We start from the raw sequence: 16,807 nt of genomic DNA, 5'->3' as shown, positions 1-16,807 counted from the left end.
TGGCACGGTGAATTTATGATCTCCCTGGGATGAGAACATGATCTTTAGAATCTGTTAGCTTTTCTTCAGCTTGCCTCTCATTTCCCATGAAAATGCTTAGGTTTTTCTTTTTAACTTTTCTTTTAGCTTTTATTGTGCAATCGCTAAGTTTATTCTCAGTGTGACCTCTCAGATATCTACAGGGAAAGGCAAATTGCCCTAGAAAGCCTCCATGAAAGGAAGTTCAGGAAATAGACTTCTCTTTGTAAGAATAATATGGGCTGGGAATGGTTTACTGGGGCACAAAAACTCTTCCACATACCAAGAGAGCAGGAGAGTAGAAATAAAGATCTGGATGGTAAAAACAATAATGAAGACTTTTCCTCAATTACTTTTTTAAGTATTTGTCATCTAAGGTATTGACGTATTGGTCTCTGGTTTCGAATTTATGGAAAAAAAAGAACTGTGGATAGAAGGGTACAATTTGTGGTACACACTCATTTAAAACAATATAATTCTATTTTAAAATCACGTTGCCTTGGACTTTCCTGGTGGTGCAGTGGCTAAGAATCTGCCTGCCAATACAGGGGACATGGGTTCAAGCCCTGGTCTGGGAAGATCCCACATGCCGCGGAGCAACTAAGCCCGTGAGCCACAACTACTGAGCCTGCGCGCTAGAGCCTGCAAGCCACAACTACTGAGCCCGCATGCCACAACTACTGAAGCCTGTGCGCCTAGAGCCCATGCTTCGTAACAAGAGAAGCCACTGCAATGAGAAGCATGCGCACCACAACGAAGAGTAGCCCCTGATCGCCACAACTAGAGAAAGCCTGCGTGTAGCAAAGAAGACCCAATGCAGCCAAAAATAAATAAGTAAACAAATTTATTTTTTAAAAAAATCACATTGCCTTGGTTATTTCAAAGCTGAGCATGTGATACCATTTCCTGAAGTGCTCCAAATTATCCTAAAGTTGAAATTTGAGTTTATTACCCTAAGAAGTACATTTTGTGGTTATGGGCTTTGTGCTTGAGTCTGCAACATGGGCAATTTCTCAGTGAAATGTTTAAATTGTTCGCTAAGCCCCAACCCTAGTATCTCATCTCATGAGTAAAATCAAAGCTTTCTTCTTGAATAAGGGGTGCAGGAAACAAACCAGAACAAAGCTTATATACACCCCACACACACACACACACTCGAAGTTCTGTTTCATTGTATGATTGTAACCATTTACAGAGTGCTTTTTTGGGTATGTGCCTGACACTCTCCTAAACATTGTTAAATCCTCAAAACAAAACTCTGAGGTAAATACTATCCCCTTTTGGTAAAATAAAAAAAACTCAAGAACTTTCTTACTGATGTAACATCATGGTGGTAGAGCTTTTAACCCAAGTCCTTACGAATATACTCTGGACATGGGTGTCAGTCAAATGTGTTTACGTAGAGTTGCCCTTTGTTATTTAATGATATAGGTACCCTAGGTACCCTTTCAGACATCTAGTGGGAATCCAGTAGCTGTCTTGTCTATTAATAGTGAAAATCAAGATGAAGAAATGTGTTCTCTTTGGTCCTCTTATTTCCAAGCAATATTTTTATGTTAGTAATAATTTCCCTAATCAAACACCAGGGATTCCCATTTGCTTTCTTTTTCTATGGCAGACATTATTAACTGATTACAGCATTCTCTCTGGTGGAACAAAGTCTGTCAGCACAGTCATTCACAAACAGCATTCTAGCCAGATTGTTGAGGGCACCATGGTGGCCTTCTTCCTTCTTATGACCCTCCTGTTCTGATGATTGAAAAGACAATTTTGAATTTTTAAGTCAAATCCATGAGTTGATTTGTAAGAAGCGCTTATTAGGTGCTACGCAGAGTGAGCTAGACTCACAGGATGCTCTCTGTCGTGGAGTTAAGTTGGCTTTCCTTATTCATGAAAACACCTGTAACATCTTAGTGTTCCAGGGAGTTCAGAATTTTAAGGAAGGGCATTACATGTATACCCTAGATTTTGGAATTTGACTTGAATAACATGAATTCAAGATAAGGATCTTAGAAATCCTTGTTTTTCCTGTAGCCCCTTACTGTATAACAGCAACAACAATCACCACAATAAAAATAAACTTTTCTGTTTTCCTACTGTGAAGCTAAGCTTTCTACCAGGTGAACCCTCTATGTTAAAATGCAGTTTCTACAAAAAGTCTTGCAAACTAGTGCACTTTTTAAATTTTTTTAATTAAAAAAAATTTTTTTCTAGTATTCTTTTTTTTTTAATTGAGGCGTAGTTGATTTACAGTATTATATTTTCATGTGTACAACATAGTGATTCACAATTTTTAAAGGTTAGACTCCATTTATAAATAGTTTTCTTTTAAATCAGGGAGCATAAAACCTGAATCAGCCTTACAAAAACCTCATCTATATCAGAAGTTGAGTATTCTAAAATTCTGTGCTTTATGAAATGCTTGAATGGCATTTCATAATGCCATTCTATAAGCTCTTCTAGTAGATTAAATATATAATTCTCATTAAAATAATTTGATCCACAAGCAACATTCTAGAAACACATCCATTGTATAATGTGATATGAGGTACTACCTCTCATTACTTTATTTATATATATAATAATAGACAGTTTTTATTCTGTCTGTATGCCTTATCTATTTTATTTTATTTTATTTTTGTTAACATCTTTATTGGAGTATAACTGCTTTACAATGTTGTGTTAGTTTCTGCTGTATAACAAAATGAATCAGCTGTATGTATACATATATCCCCATATCCCCTCCCTCTTGCATCTCCCTCCCACACTCCCTATCCCACCCCTCTAGGTGGTCACAAAGCACTGAACTGATCTCCCTGTGCTGTGCAGCTGCTTCCCACTAGCTATCTATTTTACATTTGGGAGTGTATATATGTCAGTGATACTCTTTTCAATTCATCCCAGCTTACCCTTCCCCCGGCCCGTGTCCTCAAGTCCATTCTCTATATCTGTGTCTTTATTCCTGTCCTGCCCCATCAGAACCTTTTTTTTTGTTTTGTTTTTGTTTTTTTATATTAATTTATTTTTTAATATTTATTTTATATTGGAGCATAGTTGATTAACAGTATTGTGTTAGTTTCAGGTGTATAACAAAGTGATTCAGTTATACATACACATGTTTCTATTCTTTGTCAAGTTCTTTTCCCATTTAGGTTATTTTACAGAATATTGAGCAGAGTTCCCTGTGCTATACAGTAGCTCCTTGTTGGTTATGTATTTTAAATATAGCAATGTGTATAGGTCAATCCCAACCTCCCAGTCAATCCCTCCCACCCCAGCCCTTACCCTCTGGTAATTATAAGTTCATTCTCTAAGTCTGTGTGTCTGTTTCTGTTTTGTAAATAAGTTCATTTGTATCATTTTTTTTTAGATTCTGCATGTAAACATATCATATGATATTTGTCTTTCTCTGTCTGACTTATTTCACTTAGTATGATAATCTCCAGGTCCATCCATGTTGCTGCAAATAGCAGTATTTCATTTTTTTTTTTAAATGAATTTATTTTATTTATTTATTTTTGGCTGCGTTGGGTCTTCGTTGCTGCGTGCGGGCTTTCTCTGGTTGCAGTGAGTGGGGTCTACTCTTTGTTGCAATGCGTGGGCTTCTCAGTGCGGTGGCTTCTCTTGTTGCGGAGCACGGGTTTTTTTTTTTTTTTTTAAGAATCCATATATATGTGTTAGCATACGGTATTCATTTTTCTCTTTCTGACTTACTTCACTCTGTATGACAGACTCTAGGTCCATCCACCTCACTACAAATAACTCAATTTCATTTCTTTAAATGGCCGAGTAATATTCCATTGTATATATGTGCCACATTTTCTTTATCCTTCCATCTGTCGATGGACACTTAGGTTGCTTCCATGTCCTGGCTATTGTAAATAGTGCTGCAATGAACATTATGGTACATGACTCTTTTTGAATGATGGTTTTCTCAGGGGATTTGTCCAGTAGTGGAATTGCTGTGTCATATGGTAATTCTATTTTTAGTTCTTTAAGGAACCTCCATACCATTCTCCATAGTGGTTGTATCAATTTACATTCCCAAAAACAGAGCAGGAGGGTTGCCTTTTCTCCACACCCTCTCCAGCATTTATTGTTTGTAGATTTTTTGATGATGGCCATTCTGACTGGTGTGAGGTGATACCTCATTGTAGTTTTGGTTTGCATTTCTTTAATGATTAGTGATGTTGAGCATCTTTTCATGTGTTTGTTGTCAAACTGTATATCTTCTTTGGAGAAATGTCTATTTAGGTCTTCTGCCTGTTTTGGGTTGTTTTTCTTTTGATATTGACTTGCAAGGGCTGCTTGTAAATTTTGGAGATTAATCCTTTGACAGTTGCTTCATTTGCAAATATTTTCTACCATTCTGAGGGTTGTCTTTTCATCTTGTTTATGGCTTCCTTTGGTGTGCAAAAGCTTTTAAGTTTCATTAGGTCCCATTTGTTTTTGTTTTTATTTCCATTTCTCTAGGAAGTAGGTCCTAAAGGATTTTGCTGTGATTTATGTCATAGAGGGTTCTGCATATGTTTTCCTCTAAGTTTTATAGTTTCTGGCCTTACATTTAGGTCTTTAATCCATTTTGAGCTTATTTTTGTGTATGGTGTTAGGGAGTGTTCTAATTTCATTCTTTTATATGTAGCTGTCCAGTTTTCCCAGCACCACTTATTGAAGAGGGTGTCTGTTCTCCATTGTATATTCTTGCCTCCTTTATCAAAGATAAGGTGACCATATGTGTGTGGGTTTATCTTAGGGGTTTCTCTCCTGGTCCACTTGTCTATATTTCTGTTTCTGTGCCAGTACCATACTGTCTTGATTACTGTAGCTTTGTAGTGTAGTCTGAAGTCTGGGAGCCTGATTCCTCCAGCTCCGTTTATTTTTTTCAAGATTGCTTTGGCTATTCGGGGTCTTTTGTGTTTCCATACAAATTGTGAAACTTTTTGTTCTAGTTCTGTGAAAAATACCACTGGTAGCTTGATAGGGATTGCACTGAATCTGTAGATTGCTTTGGGTAGTATAGTCATTTTCACAATGTTGATGCTTCCACTCAAGAACATGATATATCTCTTCATCTGTTTGTATCATCTTTAATTTCTTTCATCAGTGTCTTATAGTTTTCTGCATATAGGTCTTTTGTCTCCTTAGGAAGGTTTATTCCTGGGTATGTTATTCTTTTCGTTGCAATGGTGAATGAGATAGTTTCCTTAATTTCTCTTCCAGATTTTTTGTTGTTAGTGTATAGGAATGCAGGAGATTTCTGTGCATTAATTTTGTATCCTGCTACTTTACCAAATTCATTGATTAGCTCTAGTAGCTTTCTGGTAGCATCTTTAGGATTATCAATATATAGTATCATATCATCTGCAAATAGTGACAGTTTTACTTCTTCTTTTCCAATTTGCATTCCTTTTATTTCTTCTTCTTCTCTGATTGCTGAGGCTAAAACTTCCAATACTATGTTGAATAATCGTGGTGAGAGTGGGCAACCTTGTCTGATTCCTGATCTTAATGGAAATGGTTTCAGTTTTTCACCATTGAGAACGATGTTGGCTGTGGGTTTGTCATATATGGCCTTTATTATGTTGAGGTAAGTTCCCTCTATGCCCACTTTCTGGAGAGTTTTTTATCATAAATGGGGGTTGAATTTTGTCAAAGCTTTTTGTGCATCTGTTGAGATTATCATATGGTTTTTCTCCTTCAGTTTGTTAATATGGTGTATCACATTGATTGATTTGCATATATTGAAGAATCCTTGCATTCCTGGGATAAATCCCACTTGATCATGTTGTATGATCCTTTAAATGTGCTGTTGGATTCTGTTTGCTAGTATCTTGTAGAGGATTTTTGCATCTATGTTCGTCAGTGATACTGATCTGTAGTTTTCTTTTTTTGTGACATCTTTTCCTGATTTTGGTATCAGGGTTATGATGACCTCATAGAATGAGTTTGGGAGTGTTCCTCCCTCTGCTTTATTTTAGAAGAGTTTGAGAAGGACAGGTGTTAACTCTTCTCTAAATGTTTGATAGAATTCACCTGTGAGGCCAGCTGGTCTTGGGCTTTTGTTTGTTGGAAGATTTTTAATCACAGTTTCAATTTCGGCGTTTGTGATTGGTCTGTTCGTATTTTCTATTTCTTCCCAGTTCAGTCTTGGAAGGTTGTACTTTTCTAAGAATTCATCCATTTCTTCCAGGTTGTATATTTTATTGCCATAGAGTTGCTTGTAGTAGTTTCTCATGATCCTTTGTATTTCTGCAGTGTCAGTTGTTAACTTCTTTTCTATTTCTAATTCTGGTGATTTGAGTCTTCTCTGTTTTCTTGATAAGTCTGGCTAATGGTTTATCAATTTTTTTTATCTTCTCAAAGAAGCAGCTTTTAGTTTTATTTATCATTGCTATTGTTTCCTTCATTTCTTTTTCATTTATTTCTGAACTGATCTTTATGATTTCTTTCCTTCTGCTAACTTTGGGGTTTTCTTGTTCTTCTTTCTCTAATTGCTTTAGGTGTAAGGTTAGGTTGTTTATTTGAGATTTTTCCTTTTTCTTGAGGTAGGATTGTATTGCTATAAACTTCCCTCCTAGAACTGCTTTTGCTGCATCCCATAGGTTTTGGGTGTCATGTTTTCACTGTCATTTGTTTCTAGGTATTTTTTGATTTCCTCTTTGATTTCTTCAGTGATCTCTTGGTTATTTAGTAGCATATTGTTCAGCCTCCATGTGTTTGTATTTTTACACTGTTTTTTTCCAGTAATTGATATATAATCTCATAGCGTTGTGGTCGGAAAAGATACTTGATACGATTTCAGTTTCCTTTAGTTTACCAAGGCTTGATTTGTGACCCAAGATATAATCTATCCTGAAGAATGTTCCATGAGCACTGGAGAAGAAAGTGTGCTCTGTTGTTTTTGGATGGAATGTCCTATAAATATCAATTAAGTCCATCTTTTTAAATATGTCATTTAAAGCTTGTGTTTGCTTATTTATTTTCATTTTAGATGAACTGTCCATTGGTGAATGTGAGGTGTTAAAGTCCCCTACTATGATTGTGTTACTGTCGATTTCCCTTTTTATGGCTGTTAGCATTTGCCTTATGTAGTTAGGTGCGCCTATGTTGGGTGCATAAATATTTACAATTATTATATCTTCTTCTTGGATTGATCCCTTGATCATTATGTAGTGTCCTTGTTTGTCTCTTGTTATAGTCTTTATTTTAAAGTCTAATTTTAAAGTCTGATAATGAGAATTGCTACTCCAGCTTTTTTTAAATTTCCATTTGCATGGAATATCTTTTTCCATTTCCTCACTTTCAGTCTGTATGTGTCCCTAGGTCTGAAGTAGGTGTCTTGTAGACAACATATATATGGGTCTTGTTTTTATATCCATTCAGCCAGTCTGTGTGTTTTGGTTAGAGGAATTAATCCTTTTACATTTAAGGTAATTTTCGATATGTATGTTCCTATTATAATTTTTTTAATTGTTTTGTGTTTGTTATTGTAGGTCTTTTCCTTCTCTTGTGTTTCCTGCCTAGAGAAGTTCCTTTAGCATTTGTTGTAAAGATAGTTTGGTGATGCTGAATTCTCTTGCCTTTTGCTTGTCTGTCAATGTTTATTTTCTCCATCAAATCTGAATGAGCTCCTTGCTGGGTAAAGTAATCTTGGTTGTACATTTTTCCCTTTCATCACTTTAAATATTCCCTGTCACTCCCTTCTAGTTTAGAAAGTTTCTGCTGAAAGACCAGCTGTTAACCTTATGGGGTTTCCCTTGTATGTTATTTTTTGCCTTTCCCCTACTCTTTTAATATTTTTTCTTTGAATTTAATTTTTGAGTGTTTGATTAATATGTGTATTGGCATGTTTCTCCTTTGATTTATTCTGTATAGGGCTCTCTGCACTTCCTGGACTTAATTGACTATTTCCTTTCCTATGTTAGGGAAGTTTTCAACTATAATCTTTTCAAATATTTTCTCAGACCCTTTCTTTTCCTCTTCTTCTTCTGGGACCCCTATAATTCGAATGTTGGTGCATTTACTGTTGTCCCAGAGGTCTCTGAGACGGTCCTCAATTCTTTCCATCCTTTCTTCTTTATTCTTCTCTGTGGTAGTTATTTCCACTATTTTATCTTCCCGCTCACTTATCCGTTCTTCTGCCTCAGTTATTTTGCTATTGATTCCTTCTAGAGAATTTTTAATTTCACTTTTTGTGTTGTTCTTCATTGTTTCTTTGCTTTTTAGTTTTTCTAGGTCCATGTTAAACCTGTCTTGTATTTTCTCCATTCTATTGCCATGATTTTGGATCATCTTTACTATCAATACTCTGAATTCTTTTTCAAGTAGACTTCCTATTTCCTCTTCATTTGTTAGGTCTGGTATATTTTTATCTTGCTCCTTTATCTGCTGTGTGTTTTTCTGTCTTCTCATTTTGCTTATCTTACTGTGTTTGGGGTCTCCTTTTTGCAGACTGCACGTTTGTAGTTCCCATTGTTTTTGGTGTCTGCCCCCAGTGGGTGAGGTTGGTTCAGTGGGTTGTGTAGGCTTCCTGGTGGAAGGGACTGGTGCCTGTGTTCTGGTGGGTGGGGCTGTTTCTTGTGCTTGTGGTGGGCAAGGCCATGTCTGGTAGTGTGTTTTGGAATTTCTGTGAACTTAGTATGACTTTAGGCAGCGTCTCTGCTAATGGGTAGGGTTGTGTTCCTGTCTCGCTAGTTGTTTGGCACGGGGCGTCCAGCCCTGGAGCTTGCTGATCGTTGGGTGGATCTGGGTCTTAGTGTTGAGACAAAGATTTCTGGGAGAGCTCTCGCCGATTGATATTACGTAGGTCCACAAAGTTTCTGGTGGTCCAATGTCGTGAGCTCGGCCCTCCCACCTCAGAGGCTCAGGCCTGATACCCGGCTGGAACACCAAGATGCTACCAGCCACATGGCTCAGAAGAAGAGGAAGAAAGAAAACAAAACAAAGCAAAATGAAACAAAAAAATTAACAGACAGAACCCTAGGACAAATAGTAAAAGCAAACCTATACAGACAAACTCACACAAAAAAGCATACACATACACACTCACAAAAAGAGAAAAAGGAGAAAAAGAATTTTTTTAATATCTATATAAAAAAAGGAAGAGAGCAACCAGACCAATATACAAGTCCACCAATGATAATAAACACTAAATACTGAACTAAGATAAACATAATCCCAGATACAGATTAGCCGCAGAAAGCAAACCCCAAGTCTACAGTTGCTCCCGACGTCCACTGCCTCAATTTTGGGAACACTCATCGTCTGTTTATGTATTCTTTAGATGCAGGGTTTATCAAGTTGATTGTGGGGATTTAATCTGCTGCTCCTGAGGCTGCACGGGGAGATTTCCCTTTCTCTTCTTTGTTCGCACAGTTCCTGGGGTTCAGCTTTGGTTTTGGCCCCGCCTCTGTGTGTAGGTCACACTCAGGAGTCTGTTACCTGGCCAGACAGGAGGGGGTTAAAGCAGGAGCTGATTAGGACACTCTTGCTCACTCAGGCTGGGGGGGTGCTTCCTTTCTCAAATGCACAGACACCAACAAAAGGCCACAAGGATTATGAATGATTAAGGAAACATGACACAAATAAAGGAAACTGATAAAACATTTTCTTAAAGAAATGCAGTGAACTATGAGAAGACACACAGCTGGACAACTAAATGAAATTAGGAAAACAATACATGAACAAAATGAGAAGTTTAATGAAGAAATGGAAACATTTTGAAGAAAAATCCTAGAGATATGAATGCAGTGACTGAAGTGAAGAATTTAATAGAGATCTTCAACCACAGGCTCAGAATCAGAAGAAAGAATTAGTGAACTAAAAGACAGGTCATTTAAAATCATCAGAGGAGTAAAAAAGGAAAAAGAATGAAATGTATAACAAACTAGTAAAGGCAAGCAGATAGTCAGATTCAGAATACTCTAATACTCTAATGTGGTGGGAATCAAAGCATACCAGAAAAAATGAATAATGTGACATTAGTAAGTCTTTACCTGTTGATAATTACTTTAAATGTAAATGGATTAAATTATTACGTCAAAAGACATAGAGTGGCTGAATGGATTAAAAGACAACCCAACTATATGCTGCCAACAAGAGACTCACTTCAGCTTTAAGGACAAGCATAGACTCAAAGTAGAGGGATGAAAAAGTATTTCATGCATATGTAAACCAAATAGAATAGGGTAGCTATATTTAGACAAAAGAGACTTTAAGTCAAAACTGTAACAAGACACAAAAAAGTCCCCATATAATGATAAAAGGATCAATATATAAAGAGGATAACATAATTGTAAATAAATGTGCACCCAACGTCGGAGCATCTAGAAATACGAAACAAATGATAACAGATCCAAAGGGAAAAATAGACAATAATACATTAATAGCAGGTGATTTCAATACACCACTTTCAACAATGTATAGACTATTCAGTCAGAAAAATCAATAAGGAAATAATGAGCTTGAATTATATTTTAGACCAAATGGACTTAATAGGCATACACAGAATATTCTACCAAACAGCAGCAGAATACACATTCTTCCAAAGCACACATAGAACATTTTCTAGCACAGTCATATATGTCAGGTCACAAAAACAAGCTGTAGCAAATTTAAGATTCAAGTCATAGCAGGTATCTTTTCTGACCACAGTGATATGAAATTAGAAATCAATAACAGGAAGAAAACTGGAAAATTCACAAATGTGTGGAAATTAAATAACATACTCCTGAATGACTGATGGGTCAAATAAAAAATTAAAAGGGAAATAAAAATGTATCTCTAAATGAAAATGGAAATACAACATAACAAAATTATAGGATACAGCAAAAACGGTGTTAAGAGAGAAGTTTATAGCCATAAACACCTACATTAAGTAAAAAGAAAGATCACAAATAAACAATCAAACTTTATACCTTAAGGAAAAAGAAGAACAAAGTGTGAAGTTAGGAGATGAAAGACAAAAAACAAAGGTTAGAGCAGAAATAAATGAAATAGAGACCAGGAAACTTTAGAAAAGATGAACAAAACTAAGAGATGATTTTTTGAAAAGATAAGCAAATTTGACAACCATTAGTGAGACTAAGAAAAAAGAGAGAAGTCTCAAATAAATACAATCAGAAAGAGGGGATGTTGCAGCTGACAACACAGAAACACAAAGGATCATAAGAGACTACAAGGAACAATTATATACCGACAAACTGGATAACCTAGAAGTAATGGATAAATTCCTAGAAACATACAACCTACCAAAACTGAATCATGAAGAAATAAAAAATCTGAACAGACCAGTAATCAAAAACCTTACAACAATGAAAAGTCCAGGACCAGATGGTTTCACTAGTGACTTCTACCAAACATTTAAAGAAAATTAACAGCAATGCTTCTCAGACTCTCCCACAAAATTGAAGGGGAGGGAACACTACCAATCTCATTTTATGAGGGCAGGATTATGCTGCTACCAAAGCCAGATAAAGATACTAAAAGAAAAGAAAATTCCAGGCTCATATCCTTGATAAACACAAATGCAACAATTTTCAAGAAAATATAAGTAAACCAAATTTAACAGCACAGTGAAAGGATCATACACCATGAAAAAGTGGGATTTGTCCCTGGAGTGCAAGAGTGGTTCACCATATGAAAATCAATAAATAGGATATACCCCATTCATAGAATAAAAGATAAAAATTACATGATCATCTCAATACATGCAGAAAAAGTATTTGATACAGTTCAACATCATTTCATGATAAAAACTCTCAAAAAATTGGGTATAGTACCTAAACACAATAAAGGCCATATATGACAAGCCTACAGTTAACACTAAATGGTAAAAGTTCGAAAGCTTTTCCACTAAGTTCAGGAACAAGATAAGGTTGCCCACTCTTACCACTCCTATTCAATATAGAACTGGAAGTACTTGTCAGAGCAATTGGGAAAGAATTGGGAAAAATAGAAGGCATCCAAAATGGAAAAGAAGAAGTAAAATTCTCTCTGTTTACAGATGATGATCTCATATATAGAAAGGCCTAAATATTCCACCAAAAAAACTGTTAGAACTATTATATGAATTGATTTAAGTGGCAGGATTCAAAATCTGTACAGTCATCCCTAGGTATACATAGGAGATTGGTTCCAGGACCTGCTGTGGGTACCAAAATCTGCAGATGCTCAAGTCCTATAGTTGGCCCTCAGCAGTACCACATCCATGGATCCGATTAAGTGTAGGTCATGTAGTACTGTGGTATTTCTTGAAAAAAATCCACTTGTAATTGGACCCATGCAGTTCAAACCCTTGTTGTTCAAGGGTCAACTGTATACAAAATATAACTGCATTTCTATATACTAACAATGACCCATTGGAAACAAAAATTAAGAAAACAATCCCATTTACAATAGCATCAAAAATAATAAAGTACTTGGAATAACTTTATTCAAGAAGGTGAAAGATCTGTACACTCAAAGTTATAAGATATTGAAGAAATAGAAAATACAGGATATTCCACGTTCGTCTATCAGAAGAATTAATATTGTTAAAATGTCCATACTACTCAAAGTCATTTATATATTCAGTACAATTCCTATCAAAATTCCGATGATATTTTTCTCAAAAAAATAGACAAAAACAATTCTAAAATTCATATGGAACCACAGAAGATGCTCAAATAGCCAAGTCAATCCTAAAGAAGAAAATTAAAGCTGGAGATATCACACATTTGTAATAATGGTTTCAAATATTACTGCAAGTTTATAGTAATCAAAACAGTGTAGTCCTAGAATAAAACAGACATATAGATCAATGGAACATCATCAAGAGCCCAGAAGTAAACCTGCATTTGTATATTCAGCTAATATTTGACAAGGGAGCCAAGAATAGGGGAAGAATAGTCTCTTCAATACATGGGGTTGGGAAAATTGGACATTCACATGCAAAAGACTGAAATGGGACCTCTGTCTTACTCCACTCACAAAATGTAACTTAAAATGAATTAAAGACCTTAATGTACAACATGAAAGTGTAAAACTGCTAGAAGAAAACGGGGGGGGGGGGGCAAAGCTTCTGGACATTGTTCTTGACAGTGATTTTTTAGATATGACACCAAAAGCCCAAGCAACAAAAGCAAAAATAAACAAGTGGGACTATATCAAACTGAAAAAGCTTCTGCATAAAAATAGGAACATTGAGCAAAATGAAAAGGCAAGCTATGGAATGAGGGAACATATTTGCAAATCATCTATCTGAAGAGGGGTTAGTATCCAAAATACATAAGAAAACAAATAATTCAATTTTTAAAAAATAGGCAGAGGACGTGAATGGACATTTCCCCCCTCCAAAAAAAAAAACCACAGCATACAGATAGTGAACAGGTACATGAAGAAATGCCCAGCATCACTAATCATCAGGGAAATGAAAATCAAAACTACAGTGAGATACCATCTCCCACCTGGCTATTATTAAACAAAGAAGAGATAAGTTTTGGTGAGGGTGTGGAGAAAAGGGAACTCTTCTGCACTGTTGGTGGGAATGTAAATTGTACAGCCACTATGGAGAACAGCATGGAGGTTCTTCAGAAGTTAAATATAGAACTACCATATGATGCAACAATCCCACTTCTGAGTTTATATTTGAAAAAAAGATGAAATCACTGTCTTGCAGGGTATCTTTGTCTCCATGTTCACTGTAGCATTATTTGTGATAGCCAAGACATAGAAATAACCAAAATGTCCATCTACAATTGAAAGGATAAAGAAAATGTGGAAAAGTACATATACAATGTAATGTTATTCTGCCGTGGGAAAGAAGGAAAAACTTTTGGACAGCATAGATTGCCCTTGAGGGCTTCAATCTAAGTGAAATGAGTTCTACACAGAAAGACGAGTACTTATGTTTTCACTTGTATGTGCAATCTAAACATAGTAACTCATACAAGTAAAGAGCAGAATGGTAGGTACTAGGGGCTGGAGAGTAGAGGAAATGGGGAAATATTGGTCAAATGGGTACAAACTTCTAGCTATAAGATGAATAAATTCTGGGGATCTAATAAGTATAGCATAGTAGCTATAAATTAACAATACTTTATTATATACCTGACATTTGTTAAGAGAGTAGATCTTAATTGTTATCACCACAAAAAGAAATAATAATTATGTGATATCACATAAGAGTTAATTAACTTATTGTGGTAATAATTTCATAGTTTACATGAGTATAAAGTCAGTGTTGTATGTCTTAAACTTTTATATGCTGTATGTCAATAATACCCCTGTAAAGATGGGATAAAAAAGAAAGGAAAAAATATTTGAGGAATTAAGGGATGAATACTTGCCAAGATGTTGAACGAAATAGAAATCCATGAGTTTGTACTGAGAGAAAGGAAGGAAGGAGGGAAAGAAGGAAGGGAGGGAGGGGAGGAAGGAAAGAAAGAAAGAAAGAAAGAGAAAGAAAGGAAGGAAGGAGGGAAGAAAGAAAGAAGGGAAGAAAGAAAGAAAAGAAAAGAAAAGCTTTTCTTTGCTGTGGAAGGCAAAATACTATAAGTAGAAGGAATGATGGTTTTCAAAAATCAAGGGCTCAATTAGGAGAAAGCTTAATGAGGAACGGTTACTTACATAATCTCAAAGTATCTCCTCACATAATACTTTTTTTTTAACAACTTTATTGGAGTGTAATTGCTTTACAATGCTGTGTTAGTTTCTGCTGTATAACAAAGTGAATCAGCTATATGTATACATATATCCCCATGTCTCCTCCCTCTTGCGTCTCCCTTCCACCCTCCCTATCCCACCCCTCTAGGTGGTCACAGAGCACCGAACTGATCTCCCTGTGCTATGCAGCTGCTTCCCACTAGCTATCTATTTTACATTTGGTAGTGTATATATGTCCTTGCTACTCTTTCACTTTGTCCCAGCTTACCCTTCCCACTCCCCACGTCCTCAAGTCCATTCTCTACATCTGCGTCTTTATTCCTGTCTTGCCCCTAGGTTCATCAGAAGCATTTTTTTTTTTTTTTTTAGATTCCATATATATGTGTTAGCATACGATATTTGTTTTTCCCTTTCTGACTTACTTCACTCTGTATGACAGACTCTAGGTCCATCCTCCTCATGGCAAATAACTCAATTTTGTTTCTTTTTATGGGTGAGTGATATTCCATTGTCTATATGTGCCACATCTTCTCTATCAGTTCATCTGTCGATAGACACCTAGGTTGTTTCCATGTCCTGGTTATTGTAAATAGTGCTGCAGTGAACATTGTGGTACATGACTCTTTTTGAATTATGGTTTTCTCAGGGTACAAAACATAACACTTTTTTAATTACAAAGAAAACAATGCCAACTTTACAGAGGAGAAATCTGTTGATAGACATCACTTTAACCAAGTGGTTCACGTTAACATCACCATAATTAGGATACACTGATAGTCTGTGTCCTGATATAACGCACCAAGAATGATATAGCATCATGCATGTGGCATTCCTACCAAGTATGTTTAACATGAATCTAAACATGAGAAAATATCACATCAATGTAGATTGAGGACATTTTACAAAATAGTTGACCTGTGCTCTTTGAAAATGTCAAGGTGAAGGAAGACAAAGAAAAGTTGTGGAACTGTTTCAGAATAAAAAAGACAAAGGAGATATGACAATTAAGTGCAATGTACAATATAGTATTGCATCTTGGACTGAACAAAAATGAAAATCATAAAGGATGTTATTGGAAAACTGAGGAAATCTGAATTGTTTACTGTAGATTAGGTGATAATGTTTTATCTTTGATATGTTTTCTGAATTTTACAATATCTTGTGGCTTTTACTTATACTTCAGAAATATAAAGTATTTAGAGATGAAAAATGAGGATGGTGGAAAATAATTAGTTACTAGGAAAAGGAATAGAATGTGAAAAATAATTATTTAATCTGTGAAGATTTACATACTTCTTGAAGTCCAGTTTTTTTCAGTATCATTATTTGTTGAATATAAACCCCATGCAGAACCCATGTGAGGTAGTGAGGGGTCATAAATATAATAGGAATGGTTCTTACCTTCAAGATGATTAAAAAGTGATGGACAAATATATATTTGTAAAATGTTCTAAGCTATTTATAAAGAGTTAGTTTAGGATTGAGACTGGCAAAAGGACAGCCTTTGAAAAAAGTTTTTAGATAGATTGTCTTTGGGCAGTCCCATCCTCCCAGTATCAGTAAAGAAACCTATATGAAAAGTTGGTACAAGACGATACACTTTCTTAACCATATCTAAAAAAATGCCCATGCCTATGAACTTTGCATTGTATCACATATTAATATGATACGCTGAAGCAGACTCCAGTAGAATTCCTTCAAACACACCACATCAACTTATAAATGAAAGAATTAATGTGTCTTAGGAAGGCAACTTTCTATTTGATCCAGAATTATTTTTTTCTAAAAATGTACTTAGACTAACAGATACTGTGGTCTGAACTTTGCCTCTAATATTAATTTGTTCGATAAAAGGTTGATTAAAATATATAAAGCATTTGGACGTAATAGGGAACGGTTACAGAAAACTCATATTTGCTTCCTGCAAGAGTCACTCCTCTTAATTATCTAAATAATTCCAATGAATGACTTTTATTTATTTTTTGGGTAATTGCTTCTGTTCAAACTTGACCCTCCATGGGCTGTCGACCTGTAAGCCCTGAGGATTACAGCTGAAATAATTGTTGAGGTTATTGTTTAGTTTAATGCTAGTTTAACTCAGAGATACTCATGCCTCATTATGTTTGTTAACTGTATTCTGATCCTT

The 16,807-nt window shown here is 35.6% G+C and overlaps 1 protein-coding gene across 11 annotated transcripts in view; it reads left to right on the top strand.

Annotated features, from left to right (window-relative positions):
- Positions 1 to 16,807, top strand: part of DPP10 (dipeptidyl peptidase like 10) — a 1,275,593-nt gene that overhangs the window by 690,202 nt on the left and 568,584 nt on the right. For 3 of the 11 annotated variants that reach the window (XM_027082608.1, XM_027082605.1, XM_027082607.1), the window contains exon 3: positions 8,559 to 8,564. The exons of the other annotated variants lie outside the window; for them this stretch is intronic. Coding sequence is in view for 1 of the 3 variants with exons in the window: in XM_027082607.1 (XP_026938408.1) it covers positions 8,559 to 8,564 (6 nt within the window). In the remaining 2 variants the exon portion in view is untranslated. The remainder of the gene's footprint in view (positions 1 to 8,558; positions 8,565 to 16,807) is intronic. 11 annotated transcript variants of the gene reach the window in all.

Source organism: Aethalodelphis obliquidens, unplaced genomic scaffold (genome assembly GCF_003676395.1).
Source record: "Aethalodelphis obliquidens isolate GAN/ISIS:26980383/991018 unplaced genomic scaffold, ASM367639v1 scaffold47, whole genome shotgun sequence".
Taxonomy (NCBI): Eukaryota; Metazoa; Chordata; class Mammalia; order Artiodactyla; family Delphinidae; genus Aethalodelphis; species Aethalodelphis obliquidens.
The sequence above is the reverse complement of the archived record's forward strand: the minus strand, read 5'-3'. Positions and strand labels throughout refer to the sequence as shown.